The sequence below is a fragment of the Eschrichtius robustus genome, chromosome 14, assembly GCF_028021215.1.
Source record: "Eschrichtius robustus isolate mEscRob2 chromosome 14, mEscRob2.pri, whole genome shotgun sequence".
NCBI classification, from domain to species: domain Eukaryota; kingdom Metazoa; phylum Chordata; class Mammalia; order Artiodactyla; family Eschrichtiidae; genus Eschrichtius; species Eschrichtius robustus.
Window position 1 is genome coordinate 83,429,044 of NC_090837.1, and position 18,115 is coordinate 83,447,158.

At 42.8% G+C, this 18,115-nt stretch overlaps 1 protein-coding gene across 5 annotated transcripts in view; it reads left to right on the forward strand.

The window, feature by feature from the left end:
* Window positions 1–18,115, forward strand: part of NEDD4L (NEDD4 like E3 ubiquitin protein ligase) — a 338,047-nt gene that overhangs the window by 266,525 nt on the left and 53,407 nt on the right. For 4 of the 5 annotated variants that reach the window (XM_068563771.1, XM_068563774.1, XM_068563773.1 and 1 more), the window contains 7 exons: window positions 684–816; window positions 1,975–2,151; window positions 4,386–4,460; window positions 6,094–6,153; window positions 11,124–11,255; window positions 11,742–11,861; window positions 12,931–13,128. In XM_068563771.1, the coding sequence (XP_068419872.1) occupies window positions 684–816; window positions 1,975–2,151; window positions 4,386–4,460; window positions 6,094–6,153; window positions 11,124–11,255; window positions 11,742–11,861; window positions 12,931–13,128 (895 nt within the window). The remainder of the gene's footprint in view (window positions 1–683; window positions 817–1,974; window positions 2,152–4,385; window positions 4,461–6,093; window positions 6,154–11,123; window positions 11,256–11,741; window positions 11,862–12,930; window positions 13,129–18,115) is intronic. The other variant, XM_068563772.1, reaches the window with a different exon arrangement.

An 18,115-nucleotide genomic window follows, 5' to 3' on the forward strand; every position in this document is an offset into this window, starting at 1 on the left:
CCCCCCCCCCCAAAAAGACTATGAAGTTGCAGCGTTCCTCAAATCCCAGTTGATTTGGGAGGTTATTGCCTGATGTTTGTGTATTTTAAAAAGGAGTTTAATGGGGAGAAATGCAGTGTCATGCTTCTGAGATTCTGTCAAAATGAGATCCTCAGAGGCCGAAAAAGTTCACATTGCGTCAGGAGCATTTCCCTCCAGACCCCAGCTTTGAGTTTATACTATTTGTGCTCATTGGTTAATTGTTGGTGACCAAAGGTTACGGCCTTGTCATGGCTGGACTCCTAGAGAGGGGTCACCACGGACTGGCCACGAGTGTGAGCTCACCTGTCACCTCTCCTTCAAGAGGCCTCACTTGTCACTGGGGCAGATGGATGGAGGACTTTGATTTCTCTTCTTTCTTAAACGCTAAAGTACATGCTGCAGTATATGCCTGAAGGATACCCAAAAATATTGGGACAGATGCATTTAAAGACTGTATTTCAATGAAAGGGACCTAGGAGAATGCTTTAGCCGAGAGATGGTGGCAGATTCCCCTGCTGAACGGCCAGCTGATTGTCAGTGTTGCGCGTGAGAGCACTGATGCTGTATTAGGCGTCAGGCCCTTGGTGGGTGTTGGCTGGTGTTGAGGGGCCAGGTGTCAGCACCGGTTCTCCTGACTCCCACCCTCCCCCCCGCGCTCCCAGGGATGTGTCCTCCGAGTCCGACAGCAACATCCGGCAGATCAACCAGGAGGCAGCGCACCGGCGCTTCCGCTCGCGCAGACACATCAGCGAGGACCTGGAGCTGGAGCCCAGCGAGGGCGGAGACGGCCCTGAGGTAGGACTTCCCGCTCTGCCGGCACACTCCCTGGAGCTCCTGCTTTCCGTGTTCTCCAGGTTGATCCTGTGTCGTAATTTCTTGTCTCGGTAAATCTGTGTAAAAAGGAAGGATTCATGGTCTCGTAGCTGATTGATGACCATCGGGATATTTATTAACTTAGAAAGTGCTTACAAAAGCCATCTTTGATGAGTACACATAGTCTACATTACTACAGAAGGGAATGACATTATTTTTAGCATGGAAATCTTAAGATGTTTTCACTTGATCCTTTATTTTTCCCCAGAGTCTAACCATCTCTTGTTAAAGGGCGACATGGTTATCGTCTTTGCGCAGTTGAAGTAGCCCTGTAACTTGTTTGGGTACCAAATACAAGTTTTTACTGAGTAGTTTTGACATAGTGAAAGACATTTGTTACCAAGAAAATAGAAATCTGGGTGAACAGAAATGTTCATAAGTTTACCTTTAAATGCTCATGGTAAATTACTGGGGAAGAATGTATATAAATTGAACAGCAAATTAGCAAGGCAGCAAACCATGAACTTCCATGCTGCCTTAACAACTCTGTTTACTTATTAGAAATCCATTCTTTTTAAACATTGCGTTAGGAAGATCATTCACAAAATGTTCCCGTGATCAAAATTAGAAAAGCAACACGAATGATGCCGTAATAAATTCACTAAAAGTTATTTTATACCAGGGCTTACTTACAGCTTATAGCATCTCTGCTGTTTTCATTGTGAATCCTCAGCGGTTAGAGTAAAAGAAAATTCATGAAAATCATAAACAAATTCCTGAGAATATTTTTGTAACCCATGCAGGTAGTATCAAGTGCTAGAAGCAAAGCACTGCTCAGAGAGGCGCTATTACAAAGGGGCTGAGAGCACAGCCCCTGGGACCAGGCTTCCTTGGCTCAAGTCCTGACCCCACCATTTCCTAGCTCTGTTGTTACCTTGAGCAAGTTATTCCCTCTGCTTCAGTGTCCTCATCTGTTAATCAGGGTAGTAGTCTTTATTTCCTTATGGATCCTGAGAAGACTGTGTGCCTCCTGAGTGCTCAGTCAATGTGAATTACAGTTATCATAAGGGTTATTACTGGGGCGGGGAATGAGAGGGTCCCTCGTCCTAGCAGTTACCACAGCGTCTTGTTCCTTGGTAGCCTTGGGAGACCATTTCGGAAGAAGTGAGCATCAGTGGAGACTCCCTCAGCCTGGTGCTGCCTCCGCCACCAGCCTCGCCTGTGTCTCGGACCAGCCCCCAGGAGCTGTCTGAGGAACTGAACAGACGGCTTCAGATCACTCCGGACTCCAATGGGGAGCAGTTTGGTTCTTTGATTGTAAGTAATAGTCTTGTCTTCTAGCTCCCAGATAACTCTGACATTTTCCAAAGTTCCTCCTTCCCTAGGAGAAGCAGGACTATACCAAAATTAGCCCAAGCAGGTGAAAATCTTTCTTGATTCACAAAAAAACTCAAATCTATGACTTGTGTTTTATCAGCTTTAACCTTGTAGAATTTCTTTTCCCAGCCAAAGGTTCATAAAGAGTACCTTTGGCATAAAGGTGGTGTTCGCACTGGGACCTGGGAGACATTGGGTCTCCGGGTTAATCCTCTTACGTCATACTCTGTGTGCTTTCTCATTCTCGTTTCACAGATGAAGACGTGATTTTAAGTGACCCATCCAAGACAAGGTTAGAACAGGAGATAGAAGACATCTCCCAAGTCCCAGAGTACCAATCCTTGAGACAGGTTGTGAAATTGTGACACTGTCACCAGGGTAGCATTTGAACTTGGGTTCTTAACCATCAGGGAAATTCATTGTAGGTGCTTCAGGTGGGGCTAAGCCCCAATGAGAAGCAACAGAATCAGCCATGAAGACCTGTGTTTGACAACACAAAGCTTTGCAGAAAAAGCCCACAGAAAATTCCTGCTCATGCATAAAATTGAGAAGCAATGCAGTCTCAGTGTCTCTCGAGAAATTGAACCTACAGATGTCCTGTAGTAAATGCTGGTAGTCCCTCTGCTGAAAATGGCATCCTAGAAAAATAGTCATCATTACAGCCATATCAAATGTAAATGAATAGGAGGACTGCATAAAATGTAAAAGCCAGTAAGTACTCACAAAATTGTTACTCCTTCAGTTATGTGTTTTTGTTTTAAAAGACACCATTGGCCCGTGTCATGAGTTGCACTGATTACTCAGTTAATGTGCTTTTGTATTAAAATTCTATGAATGTCCTTCAGAAAGAGAAATATCACTGAGATGAAAATTTAGTACTAAAGAGGCAGGAAAAAAAAGAGTTTGCATATATGGGATATTTGAATTGATAAAACTGTTGCTGTGGAAACAACATAAGCAAGGAAGCCATATATTTAAAACTTTATAAAAGGAAGTAAGTACTGCCAGAAGCATAGCAGTGGTATACCTTTAGTCTACCAAGTGAAAAACCATCATTTCAGGCAGCACTGATATTAAGCTATCATCTCTTATTATTTTTATAGGGAGCTTCTGCATTAATTACTCTAGGTTCATAAAATATCTTTAAGATCCAAGTGCAAGTGTCAGAATTATTTTAAGTTCACGTTGAGTCTGGTTCAACTATTAAATAACAGTACCTAGGAAAGAGAGGAGTAGGGGAGTAAGGGGTTCTTCTCCAGTTTTGCTTGTCAAGGTCACTCTATTCAGGGACAACAGCATGAACTTTTACTAAAGGATGAATCCTTCATGCTAACCGTTGTGGAAAGACTTGAAAAGCTTCCCATTTACTGCCGCAGACTCTGTCTTTGACCTTACCCCATTTTCCTGATTGCAAAATATTAAAAGTGAGGAAATGCTACAGACTTGTCCCATGTACAAACCTGTTGCTAATTAGACCCCTGCCTTGTGTGCGTGTGACCTGCTGCTGATCTGTGGTCTTTTTTTTTTTTTTTTAACCATATAGATTAATACAAACAAGTGAGAGGAACATATTATACATTGCACTCTAGATTTTTTTTTTTTTAGATTAACCGCACCTATTTTCCTTCATTCCTGTTCTGTACAACTTCTGAACTCCATTCAGAAGCTGAACGTATAAATACCTAACCCTTCAGAAGTCGCCGAAGATTATATTTGAGTTCCCCTGGAAATAGAATCCAACTGATTCTTTGTCATTGGTCACAATAGTCAATAAATGTTTAAAGACTGTATGTCAGTATCTCTTCCTCTATTCGTGTTCCACTAGAATTTACCCAGAGGTTGCATCTCAAAGCAGAATACAGGACTTCTAGCTTCTTTTTTCCATTATTAAAGCAGCACTCGAATGTTATCTGTGGAGTCCCCTTTCCTGTTTTGGCCTCTTATTTTTAACGTTATTTCTATCCCATCTGCTTAAGACACTTGAAAATGACAATGGAAGATACTTGACTCCTTAAAAGATTACTCTCATTACCCCGAAAAGATGGTGTTTCATTTAATTACCTTCTAATATTAAAGAGCAGTGAATAGGCTTGAGTGATATATATTTTAAACCAGTGAAACTCATTTCTCAGAATATGTGTTCCTGATGCTCTGTGTCCTTTCCTGCCCTTCAGCAGAGAGAGCCTTCCTCGAGGCTGAGGTCCTGCAGTGTCACCGACGCGGTCGCAGAGCAGGCCCATCTACCACCGGTAACCCATGCTCATTTCCAGCCATCAGCTGGCTCTTTGGGCTTTCATTTAAAATCATCTGGGCTACTGAGGAAGAGTTTTTCCTGTGCAAATCCATTTACCATATACATAAGACATTAAAATTTCCTAGCAAATTGCCCAAGGAGAGTGAATTTCCAATACAAAGAGTTGTTATTGTCACCAAAGTCTCTGAAATGCTAAAAACTCCATTGTTTTGCTTTTCCATCCAAATTAATACCAATTCTGATGTGCTTACTTGGCCTAAACATTAACAATTCCTTTTTTCAAAACTTCATTTGGTCCCTAAAGCTGTGTTTGAGTGACCTGTATCTCAAGAACATAGGAAGAACTCTTCTGGGTGGGCAGCAAGAAGTCCTTTCCATTACTAATGGCCTAAACTCTTAACCCGCAAAGCCTCTGTACCATCTCTTTAAAGGCAGCTCTACTGACTCAAGAGTTGGCTATAATTTGTTCCCACTTTCCCACAATTTTCATAACTAGCAGGAAATACAGAAGTGTAAAGAGTATTTAATAATATAGGACATAAATAAAAATGAATATTCTCATTGGAAAGCAGACCAGAACTGCTTTGGGAGATGTTTAATAAACACATTAAGAGTAAATTTTATGTAAATTTGTTTCTTGTTTTGGAGGAGAAAGTATTATGTGGTTTCAGCATGCTTAAATTGATGTTTGACCTTGACCAATTTTTTTATTAACGACAAATCCTTGATCATTGTTAGTGCTTGTTTATTGCGTATGAAATTGTTTGCAATGAAATGATCATTGTTTATTGCATATAAAATTGAAGGGAAAGAAAGATTGCACTTAACAGTTTTTGCAATCATGGTGTCTTCCCTATTGTGTACATTTTTGCTCAACTTCGAAGGACTTTTTTTGCCTAGGCTTTAAGTCTTTTATGTTTACAGAATGAATTGATGAGTGCATTAGTCAACTGAGTAATCAACATAATAGATGCAGTTGTGGCATACATGGAAAGGGCTGGTGGGTCAGAAGCTTGACAAGAGCATCCTTTCTGGGATGCAGTACAGGCCTCCCCCAAAACAGAACAATCAGCTGTGATGGATTAGTGGGATACTCTTCAGATGATTCTGTGATTTTCCTTGATGAATTAATGGTGCTTTCTCTCCTTTTCAAAAATCAGTGTCAGTTTTATTGGCCAAAAGAGCTCACTTCCCTGAAAACTGATGATTCTTCCCTCTTTCCTTGTGCTCTGTGAAGCTGTGAACTCACTGATCACCAGTGGCCTCTTACTTGAATTTCTGAGTTTGACAGATTTAAGAATCTGCTAATTATTTAACAGTGGGGGCACAATAGTGGTGCTTTCCATTTTTTTTTTTTCATAAGACATCTCACGTCGTTGAGGTTGTCAATTCATCGTTTACCCAGATCAGAGCTGCAACCTGAGCCTTCTCTGGATGGTAGGGTGATCGTGTTCCTCTTTCCCTTCTGGTCATCAGTGGTTGCTCAACTTTATTTGGACCGGGTGGATTGCAGAGATTTTGATTCATGTCACCTGCCTTACCGGCTGCACCAGCACTGATTCCTGATTCAATAAGCAATGGGTGGTCTCCCGAAATGCATTTCACTGATGTAAATTATCATTTAACAGCCCAGTGCCCCAGCTGGGAGAGCACGTTCATCAACTGTCACGGGTGGTGAGGCGCCAACGGTAATGATACCCTCGTTCAGACATTAATGGCAAAACTGTGGGTTGGTTTTAATATTTTGGGTAACGGTGAATATACACTTTTTTCTTCTTTTTTTGATAAGAGCAGCTTCTTATGTGCCACAGACCTGCATGCTTCTTATTTTAAACCTCTCACTTTCACGTTGTTTGAAGGTACTGGGTAAAACGAATTGATTTTTAGTCCCGTATACTTTTATGAGGAATACTGTCAAGCTTTGTTTAAAGTGCATTTTAATCTGAACATTTAGAGTCTATTTCTGCCTTTTAGTGTTTGTACTCCTGATAAGCTTTTCCCATGTGTTTAGAAGACTTGGGTAAAATATTTTGGTTGGAGGAGAATCAAGGAAGCCACAGGAATTGCATGCAATTATACATGTGAATTTTCAGTTATACATTTCCTGTACCACGTTTCAAAGGCTGGGTTAGATTTTTTGTATCACAAGCATGAACCAGTGACCTTTCTCTGCTACCAGGGGCTCCTAATCACAGGTTCACAGGTATGAACAAGTGTTCATATAATTTAGGAGGAGAGAAGAAAGAGTATAATTAAGAAATTGAAAAGATCTAGAAAAATGGTGTTTTTAAGCCAAGTATCTGTTATTCTTATTACTCATTATTTTAAGTAATTTCTACTATTCATGTTTGTGGGTAACTTGCATGACTGTGTACTTTAGTTGCCTGTTTTCGCCTTGATCCCTAAAGACAGGCTAGTTTATAGTTTATGCTTGGAGCTGCTGTAGCTATTTGAAGAATTGTCCTTACTGTTTTAACTTTGTATGTTTGTTGTAACTGCTTATTACTCGAGAACACCTTTAAATACATATACAATCGCTGATTTTCTGCAGGATGTTGATTTAAAGGAACAATTTGGTTATATTGTTAGAATTTACTGCTCAGCATTGTACACTGGAAAATCGAAGTGGCAGTCAGCAAAAATCGGCCCAGTTTAAGGTATTGAGCTGCAGTGAAGGGCATGTGTTGGGTGGGCGAGGCTCAGCCTCCAGTAGAATTCAAGAAAGTTCAAGTAAACTAGTATATTTCCTATTGTGCGCTAGTAATTTCCATGGGAGTAGAGGTGCGAGGCAGACAGGATCACTTCATGAAATGATTTTAATAAGAGTGCAGGGCTGATGAGCATCTACTATCATTTTTGCATTTTGTTGGCCTTGGAACCTGTTGTGAGTGTTGCAGTGTTGCGATAGCTGATGACATTAAATGACAGGGTAAACTGAATTATGATCGTCCTGGGTTCCATGGTCAGAATCACCTGGCAGGACGAAGTGATGCATGTGAATGAGCTCCCCGTGGCCCTGCCACTGTGCTCTCCCCCTCCCCCAGCAATGAATTAAAAATAGGAATTTGGTTTTGTTTTCTATTTTCAAAGACTGGGTAGTAATATTTCCTAAATGTTTTATCTACTCTCATGCTTTCTACATACCTGGTAATCTTTCACCTGGAATAAGCAAACTTACCTTATGGCTGCATTAGAAATTATCACGTCTATTTCTTTTGCACCCTCACCATCCCTCGTGACGAATAGCCTTTACTTTTGCTTTTCCAATTCCATCTCCTACCATGTGTTTTCCCCTCTTTTACACCTTCTCCCTGTCAGCCGCAACACTGAAGTGTGCTGTGTCATCCTGGAGCTACCCTGGGACTCCCCATCCCACTCCTTCCTCTGTGCTCTCATAAACGTACACGTGTATGCATGCGTGCACACATACACACACACACACACACACACACACAAGTGGGATCTCATATACGTATTAGTTATCAACTTGATATTAATTCACTTGTGGTCATTTTTTCGGGACATACTAATTATTACATAGTAGTCAGTGATGTGAATGCACCGCAGTTTATGTAATTTTCCCACATCGATGAATATTCAGCCTCCACCCTCTCTGGGCACTGCTCGCCATGTGGCTTTATTAACCATCCTGGTGTTGCTCTCTTTCCATGGTAGTGCTTTTATTTCTATAGTATAATGAACAAGCCCTGATTCTCATCTGCGGAGCCACAACCCTTTGACGTATGACAAATAAATACACACTGGTGTCACTTTCCAGCTGGCTAAGCATGAACCCTCTCTGTGAGAGAAAATGAGAGGCATAGCACAGTTTGGGGGTTTTGCTATATATACCCTAATGATACACTGAGGTAAGAGTGTGGCAGGGTTTGAGTGAATCTTGGAGAATCTGTGATAGCGCCAAACGTTTATCATCTTTAAAAGCATTTTGAAACTTTTACAGCTCCAGTGTAATTGAGTTCTTCATTTTAATGAAATAAATGGAGCCACCATGAAGCTGCAGTTAAATGGCTCCTTGGCTTTGTGAAACACGGCGGTAGAATTCAGATGAAAAGCTGTGAAGTGTTAAATTAAGCTGACTGGCCGTTTTCTAACTTGTCTCCTGATTAATTCACATGTTCTTGAGGTGGTGAGGAATGCACGTGTGCAGAAGCACGCGCACTCCACGCACACTGCAGGAGAAGGCTGACGTTGGCTCCAGGGCTGCGCCCCTGCCATGGTCTGCTCGTAGAAGCCGAGCCCCACCCCCTCCCCAGCTGTGGGAGGTGGTGTTTTGAGTCACAGATGGAATCCTCAACACAGGTTGTTCTTCATGGTCATTTGGAAAGAACCCTATAAAGAACCATTTTAATAGCACCATCTTGCGTAAATGGAACTAGATCGTAGGTTGCCAATTCAATTCTCAATAGAAGGTAGAAGGAACATTTTAATCAAATTCAGTGTTCTCTACAACACTCCTAGTTTTCCATAAACTGATTAGTCCTGTTAACTGTGGATCTATGAAAGTAACCTGGTTGCTCGAATACTCTGCTGGAACTCAGTCCTGAGATTATCCATGACACAAACCAGCTATGTTAGTTTATTAGCCTCCTTGTAAATATCCTTTCCAGGGATACTATAATTGTAAAACTATCCTTAAGGTTTCCAAAATGGAGTTTTCTGAGGGCACATCTAATTGTCTCTCCGCAAAAAATAATTCAACGGGGAGGCCACAAAGCAGCATTTAGTATTTAGTATTCCATTCAGCCAAAACATTTTTGGTCCTCATATAAAAAAACAGTATGTCAAGGCTTGATAGCATGTACTTGGCCAAAAATACTAATCAACCACGAACTTAGGTTACAGAGTCCATTAGGTCAGCAGAATCCATTGCTGTAGTGCCCAGATAAAAAGTAGCCTGGAAATAGCTCCTTTGTGTTGGTGTCACAGCGAGAGGAGGCAGGTGGAAAGAGCTTTCAGCTGTAGACAAATTCATCTGTCTTTAATACGCATGGAAGGATCAGGTCTGCATGTTGATGTTTCTTCCACTCTTGTTGTATCCCCCACACCTAGATCCAGGACTCTACATACTCAGAGTCTTGGAATTGCCATTATGGGGCCTTGGGGACTTTATCTGGAATAATGTCAAGGAAATAGTTGCTTCAGTTTTAGCAGAAAGTTGTCTTTCAGATAAGTACACTTGCCCTGCTGGGTAAATGTGTTTTAGAAATAACCATTAAGGCAGCTGCTTCCCGGTCTGCTTTTCTCTGGAATGTGCTGTTTGAGCTCATGAAGTAGGATATTAAGCCTCGTTGCCTGCAGTCCCCAAATTACATGGCTGCATCCCTGATCTTGCTTTTCAGTTCAAGGTCTTGCAGTGGACTGGGGGACCCTCTTTGCCAAGGTACATTGTTGGTAGAGAACACGAAAGATGGGATGAGCACAAGGAGAGATTGGGCTAAGAGATTGACATCTTCAGCCTAATCAAGAAAACTGCACCTGGTAAAATGTCTGGAGTTTCAGAAGATCCTAATTAGGGAAGATGGTACCCTAAAAGAAGTGGTTTCCTTTTGTAACCTCACGTAAGAGGTTATTCCTGATGTTTGGCCTCTTGTTTCTTTTACGCTCTCCCAAGAGCCTTGGTAGTCATGGTTGGCTTCTTGTTCCTACCCGCTTCCTTAGAGTAGCAGCCCTTTCCCAGCTATAGATCTCATGCGCAGCACCCAGACGTCCAGGACGTCCTGGACGGCACTGGCCTCAAACAAACATCCCCTTGCCTCCGTGAGTCTTTGAGACACCCTGCTTCCCAGCAGCTCTCCGCCCCACCTGCATTTCTCAGACTGCTTCTTACAAACAAAAGTGTCGCAGGAAGCCTTTTGCGATCTGCTTTGAACTATCCAACCATAGTCACTCTGTACTGCACATATCTCTAAGCCCAGAAGCTACCTGTGCTCCATTCACCCTTTAAGGAGACAAACTCCATATGGGAGGACGGTGGGAAATGCAGCCTCAGTTATCACGCTTCTTTGGAATTCTGGCCTCCGATTGCCAGGTGGCATTCCGGGCTGGGGTAGTTGAGATGATCTGGTCAGTCACTAGTGTGAAAGCAGGCCTCGTAGAGAACAGACTCTGTGAGTGTGTCCCCCTGCCCCCCCGTGCCAAAAGCTACATAGTGTAAGGGCCCTAAGCTGGTGAAGAATTTAGGAATAAGCTAGGAGAACATCCCTGTGACAGCTAGATTGAGGAAAAAATATTCAGGGCATCCCTCTCAGAGTCGGTAACATTTAACAATTTGAAATACCTTTTAGGCTCTACGTGGTTTGACAGTAAAATGCAGTAACTCAAATGAATTGTCACATTATTCTCTTTCCTTATGATCACGTTGGCAGCAACCCTTTATGTCAACCCTTTATGTTGAAGGCTGCATGGCCTGGAACTGAGTTTTGTAAGATTTTTGACCCTATGGCTTGTGTAGGAGTTCATTTCACAGTAGGTTTAAAGCTATTGGAAACCTGTTGCTGTTTTCCAGGCACTCATGTTTTCGGTACCATTAGAATTAACTCACTTTGTCTAGCACAAATAATTCTGGGTATGTATTACTTTATTAAGTTGATCAGAAAAATGCAAGATATTAAATAATAATGATTTCTTACATAAACAGCCATCAGTGGCCTATGTACATACCACGCCGGGCCTACCTTCAGGCTGGGAAGAGAGAAAAGATGCTAAGGGACGCACATACTATGTCAATCATAACAATCGAACCACAACTTGGACTCGACCTATCATGCAGGTATGCAGATCGCCACACAGCTTATAGTCACAGGCAGTAGAAGCCGAAACGTACGCGAACCCCATGTTCCTGATGTTTATGTGTTGTTCCGAAGAACCCATGTTTAAGAAAATTTTTCTCGCACATGCATTACTTCTAAACATAATATTTGCCTAAGGAAGAATTTGGTCCCTGACTCAGTCACTCCCAAGATGGTCCATTTTAAAAACGTGATGTGATAAGAGCCTGCTTATTGCAATGGGTAGCGTCCCTCCGAACCCCCTTTTTTTTCTGAGGCTGGTTTTTATGCCGGCCGGTGATTCATTTTTATTTCCTCGGAGTGTGTTTCCCCCGTCCTTCCCCCCATTATTATGCGTAGTCATTTCCTCCGTGCTTTAAACAGGCCAGACCTCTCATCACCGCTGGCTGTGTTGTTGGGTCCGCACTGCAGTCACGCGCGCAGGGAGAGCCCCACACGAAGCTAACTTGTGTTTGCCTCCAACGTAGCTTGCAGAAGACGGTGCATCCGGATCCGCCACAAACAGTAACAACCATCTAATCGAGCCTCAGATCCGCCGGCCTCGTAGCCTCAGTTCGCCAACAGTAACTTTATCTGCCCCACTGGAGGTGAGAAGGCTACGTCATCTAACTGGGGTCACGTCTCTCCTGTGACTTCTCCTCATTCTCTCTCCTCTCTGAACCGGGACTTGCGTTTCCCAGCCACCTTCCTCTCTGATAATCAGTCGCTGTGTTCGTGGTGAGGGGTGTCCTTGTGCCGCCTCACTCCATGCTTCCCATCCCTGGACTCACGTGATTCTCATTCTCATTGGGCTGAGGCCACGGTGGCTTGTACTGGACATGGGCTCCTCTTTTCAGAACTCTCTCCATTCGTGTTGTGTTTCGCTCCTTACTGCCTGTTACCTCATGAGACTCGCATAATAACTTGTATTGGTTCAAATACCAATGCTTACGTTGAGTTTTTAAACATAGCTGTTGCTTTGATCCGTTTTTCCTTTCGACCGTAAGGTCTTCCATTGTATCAGCCTCCGTGTTTCTGATGCCTGTTTGCATCTCTGAGTCACTGCTGGGCATCTGCTTTGCGCCCTCCTGTTTGTGTGGTTTTAGGGACATCCCTTAACATCACAAATACCAGAGACTAAACCTTTGAAGTTCTAAACGTGACTGCATCTTAGAGATGGCTGCGGGCTTCTCCATGCCCGGGTTTAAGATGTTGATAAGTGGGAATGGGCGATATCGCCTCCAAACTGTGATGTAAATGTCCTGGGTAACAACTGTGCAATTCCAGGTGGCTGTCTCTGTTGATGGAGGTTTTTCTTTTCTGCTCTAAAAATTGCCAGTCCATCTTCGTTAGACTGTGAGCTCATTCAGAGCAGGGGCATGTTCTTCTCCACCTTCTGTAAAATCTCCATCCATAATGCTCACTACGGAACAGTATTTTGTGTACGTGCCAAGTAGCTATCAAAGGATGGTGGTTATACGTACTTAATATTGTTGTGTGTTTAACCAGTAGAAAAACCTTACAGTTAGATTAATTTGAAAAGTAAACCAAGCAGGTTTTTCAGGAGCTTCCCCCTTGTCCCTCTTCAAAGAGGAGCGTTCCATGACCCCCAGGTACATGTTGACCCCTCTGGACTAGCACCTGATAAGACTTCTAATGCGCATTATTATTCCTTAGGGTGCCAAGGATTCACCCATACGTCGGGCTGTGAAAGATACCCTTTCCAATCCACAGTCCCCACAGCCATCACCTTACAACTCCCCCAAACCACAACACAAAGTCACACAGAGCTTCCTGCCGCCCGGCTGGGAAATGAGGATAGCGCCCAACGGCCGGCCCTTCTTCATTGACCATAACACAAAGACTACAACATGGGTAAGGTCACTACTTTTATTTGGCTCCATTTTCATCCTGAGGTCTGGCATTCATTCCTTTATTTCCTTACCCAGTATCCATGGTTCTTGCAGAGAAATTTCCTGGCAGTGAAGCATGTCCCCAGAGGGTCTTCTCAGCTTGGTCTAGACTCCGCACATGGGGGCTGGTGGGGAGCAGGTGACTTACGGGCACAGGCTAATGGCCTTCTTTGGTATTGGTGCCTTTTCTTCAGAGCACTCCGGCAAAGCTCCAGTTGTGACAATTTACCATATATGGAAAAAAGGTGGTGCTACATATAGCTAGGATTTTGATGTTACTGCTTCCCATCTCAGGATGCTGTAACCTTATTAGGAATTCTGATCTTTTTAGAAATAATGTTTCTTTGTCACTTTCTTTTTGCATCTGTGTTGACATTACCCATCTTTATTCTTATTTGATGTGCCGTTTTAGTTTTTTACTGTTTACATCAGATAAGTATTTTATACTCTGTGCTACATTACTTTCTTTTAATTGTGGATCAGGAGGTGTACTAAGGACTTTGTACATTTGATAGCTCTTTTTTTGTGACCATCTTGTCACAGTTGGTTATTCCTTATCACAGGGCTCTTCCATGTGCCCCTGAGTCATGCATGAGAGAGAATCCGTGTATTGTGTTAACCTGAGAAAAATGAGATTAATGAAAAGTACATATGCATGTCTTTATATTCCTCTGTTCACTCTTCATTTCTTCAGGGGAATCAGTGGTGGCTTATTTAATGTAGCATAGAGTTCTTTTAAAAGTCAGTGGTATTTTTCTACTGAATGATCTCTAGACCGATGATTAACCTGAAATGCGTCCTCATGTTTCTATTTCTGATGCTACCGAAGGTTTGTTTTCCTTCCTCTCCCTTATATCCCCATCTGGATTGTCCGGGTGTAACTCAAGTCTTTCTGTCCTCTGGGCTACTTGCTCAGAACTGATGGTACATGAAAGCTGGTTGAGTCTTGGTGATCGTCACTGGCTCTAGCTCTGTGGTCTTGGACCAGGAGTGAACACATGCTTTAAATTCCCATTTCTAGTGTAGACACCAAGTATACCCAGTTGAAAGAACAGCAGTATCGTGTTAAGGAAGAGACCTGGCCCCAAATGGTCTGAACTGTCACTTACACTTTGCCCGTGGTGTGATGGTAATTCAGTCCCTTGAGAATTGGGCTAGGTGGCCCGGCAGACTCTCTCAGACCTCATGGATCGTGGTACGGTGTGTCTTCACGAGGACAATCCTAGCATTTGGGGCAGGACTGTGCCTGTCATTTGCAAGACATTTAACATCCTTGGCTTCTGCCACTGCATCCTAATAGCCACTGTTCCCCACCCCCCGACCCCTATCCTAGTGACAACCCAAAAAGCTCCCACGCATTTCCCAACACCCCGTAGTGAGAACCACGCCAATTTTGAAGTAAAGGAATAACCTGCCAAGAGAATTTATCATTCAGATCTGGTAACATTCATTGGGTAAACGCGTCACTACTGCTAAGGCATATATGATAACATGTAGCTTTGAAGATAAGATTACAGGTTTGTGGCAAGATGAGAGTAAAAGATAGGTCGCTCCTTGGGAAATAGAGTGAGAGAGATTGGTTTGAAAATCTTTTTTCCCTCATGGACATAGAACCTGTGGCAGTCCTGCTAGTGTACCCATTTCTACTTACTGCAGCACAGCTGGGATTTCAGTTCCTCAGCCAGAAATGGGAGCTCCAGAAATAGGGGGTAAATATTGTAAAAGTAGATGGACTAGCGTATGGAGCCACTGTGGCCTGCCAACATAAGCTATGATTTTAGTAATCTGAACTAGCTTAGTAATCAAATCCCCTAACCTTTTCACAGCCTTTCACACCACAACTGCAGTGTAATTGCAGCTGGGCAGATTTTATTTAAAATAGCACCAGCTTTATTTATTGCCTGCATCGGTGCTGAATGAAACCCAGTTTGAATTTTCAATTGCCCCTTTCCACCAGATACTTGTGACTCACTGATTTACTGATTTAAAATTTTAATTGGTTAAAACAACATTTTGTTGCTGCTGCTGTCATTGAAAATCCTGTGGGTAACAACTGGGAATTCCACAAACCGCCACGCTTCTCCTCTAAACTCGGATGTGCTGACACAGCCGCGTTATCCCTGCTAAACAAAGGCCCATACAAAATTCTCGCTGTGGAACGCAGGCTCTGAATTGCTTGTTTATCTTGACAAAAGGTGGAAGGATGGAGAGAACTGTAAAGATAATTTTCGGCTTAAAACCTGTGTTGAGTTTGTTTGGGGTTTGCTTTGTTTGTTTTTTAAAGAGAGCACAAATAAGAGAGAACAGCTATTCTTAGATTTGAGCATTATCGTAGGAAAAGGAAAAAAAAAAAAATCGGTCAGACAGGTTGAGAATAATGAAAATTGTACTTCTTCCCCCAGCACCCTGTGTCCTCTTGGTTCCTGCACTAACCAGAAGCAGGAAAAGGTTCAGGCCAGCATTTCCCTCGTATACATTGATAGAGGAAAATTCCCTTTGAAGTCTATTTATAAAACACGGCCTCTCGCACACACGAATACTGGAGGCCGTGTGCCAGCCATCTATCAGGAATAAAGTCTGACACAGCAAATAAGCATCACTTTGTCCCCACCTGGATCGGGCGGGCCGTGGCTGCACGGTAGAGACCGCCGGGGAGCTGAGGAGAAGATTACAGGAGGGCTTCGGCTCACGCATTCCTTCTGCTGAAGAAGCAGCTCAAAGCGTGCGTGTAAGAGTATATTTATGTCTTTTACAGGACAAAGCCTTGGCTTATTTTTGTAGCAACAAAGGTTATACCTTAATTAAGTTTCAGGTTTGTTTTCTACCCAGGTCCAAACTAATAAAACTCACTGTAGTCTAGCCCTGGTGGTTGTTCCCTTCCAGGATCGAAAAAGCACAGTTGTCTTTTCAACTAGCCAGCATGCCCATATTTTATATATTTTTAAATGATTCCACAAAGAAACTTTTTTTTTTTTTTTGGGCCGAGCGGCATATCGGATCTGAGTTCCCCGACCAGGGATCGAACCCACGCCCCCTGCATTGGAAGCGCAGAGTCTTAACCACAGGACCACCAGGGATGTCCCCAAAACCTTTTTTTTTAATTAAATAAGATGTTGATCTTTGCCTTCTGTTTAAAAACGCTTTCAGCTGTAATTGAGGGAAGCAGTTGTGAAATACTGATATAATTACGAAGGAGTGCCCCTACTATGCTGAGGAAAGGGAGAAACAGCCCAGTGTGTTGTGTATTTTATTCATTCATATTTGTATCGTTTGAGACCTCATTAGGATTCCAGCTGACTGTCATTCCTGAAGTTGTCCCAAGTCCTGTGGGGCCTTGGCTGCCCTTCTCCCGCTCGTCTAGCTGCCCCTCTGTCATTCAGGGGATTCCGTGGGAGGGTGGGTTCCGTACTGCCCCCCAGGCTTAGCCCGCAGAGCTTGATGGGTGACAGCTGCTGCCATTATTTTGATTTTTGTTGGTATAAAAGAATCACGTGACCCCTAGGGGCCTCCAGCCCTCACATTCTATGAATTCCGGGTTTCCGTGCAAGGCCATTTTAGCAGACCTGTGAAATTGAATTTACTTTACGCTTCATGTTCCTTCTCCTACCCCCTGTCACTTTTCTTTAATTTCAGCTTTTTTTTTTTTTTTTTCTTTCAATCACCAGCTCTTTACCAAAAGGGTCGATTGTCTTTCACAGTAGCCTGTGTGTGTGATTCCAAGGCATGGCTGGCCTCGCACGTAGCATGCAGAAGCCCCTGTCCTCACGCATGGAATAGCAGCCTCAGCCTTTCTCTCTTCCCAGCGTGAGCAGCGGCTGTGGTCTGCCCAAGCTTCCCCTGCGGTGGCGGCATTGCCTGGGCCAGCCCTAGAGTTGGCCTTGGGTAGCTTTAGTGGGGTTCGGGGCTCTAAGGTTTTCCTCAGTCCATGGCCAAGCGGTCACAGATGTTTACCAGATTATCAGCTTTTTAGACCTTCTAAATCCTAAATCTACCTAGCGTATCTGTTTACACTGTAGGTGTTCCAGTATACTACAGAATACTGGACTATTTTATGCCTCTAAGGAGCAAAGGTTGATTTGTACGCGTGTGATTCTTGTTGTCGTTCTTGCCAGCTCCAAAAATCTATCACTTTGTTACTATCCCTTGATACTAATGGTTTAGACTGTTAACTTGGGGAAAATAATTTTAAAGCTTTATCGAGGTATAATGCACATACCATACAGTTCGCCCATTTAAAATAATACAACTGAATGATTTTTAGACCATCACACATGTGTGCAACCATCACCATAATCAGTTTCAGGCCGTTTGCATCGCCCCCAAAGAAAACCCCATACCCATTAGCCGTCACTCTCTGTAATCTAGGAGATGTTTAATACAGTCTTGGTATATAATCATATGTAATTTCATATCTCCGAACAAAAGTGGGTTTTATTACTTTCCCAGTTTTATACCGTTTCATTTTCTTGCTGACTTGGGAAAATGCTGAGGCAGAAAACCTTTTAGTAGTTTGACAGCAACAAAGGCTTTAACATTAATGAAATAAAGGGTTTTTTTTTTTAAGGTTTTAGGGGTTTTTTTGTTTTGTTTTTTATTATCTTAGGCTTATTTGGTTAATAATGTGTTATTCTGAGTTTTATCATTTTGTTTTCTAATCTTTTGAGTTTCAAATAGGGATTCTCTAAGTTACACTGCATTTTAATTGGGTCTGTACAAGTGAAGGACAGCTGCCAGACTCTAAACCAGAACCTGTGGGCAAGTTCTCGTTCTCTGTGAGACTCCGTTTCCTCATCTAAAGGAGCAGAGATTACGTGCCCAACCCCCTAACAGGGTGGTTGCAAGATCATACACCTGACTGTTCTTTGTAAGTTATAAAGCATGACCCAAGATGTCAGAGTATGTATTTTTCTGTCATTGGTTCTGTGTGGTATCTTATGAAGCATATCCCT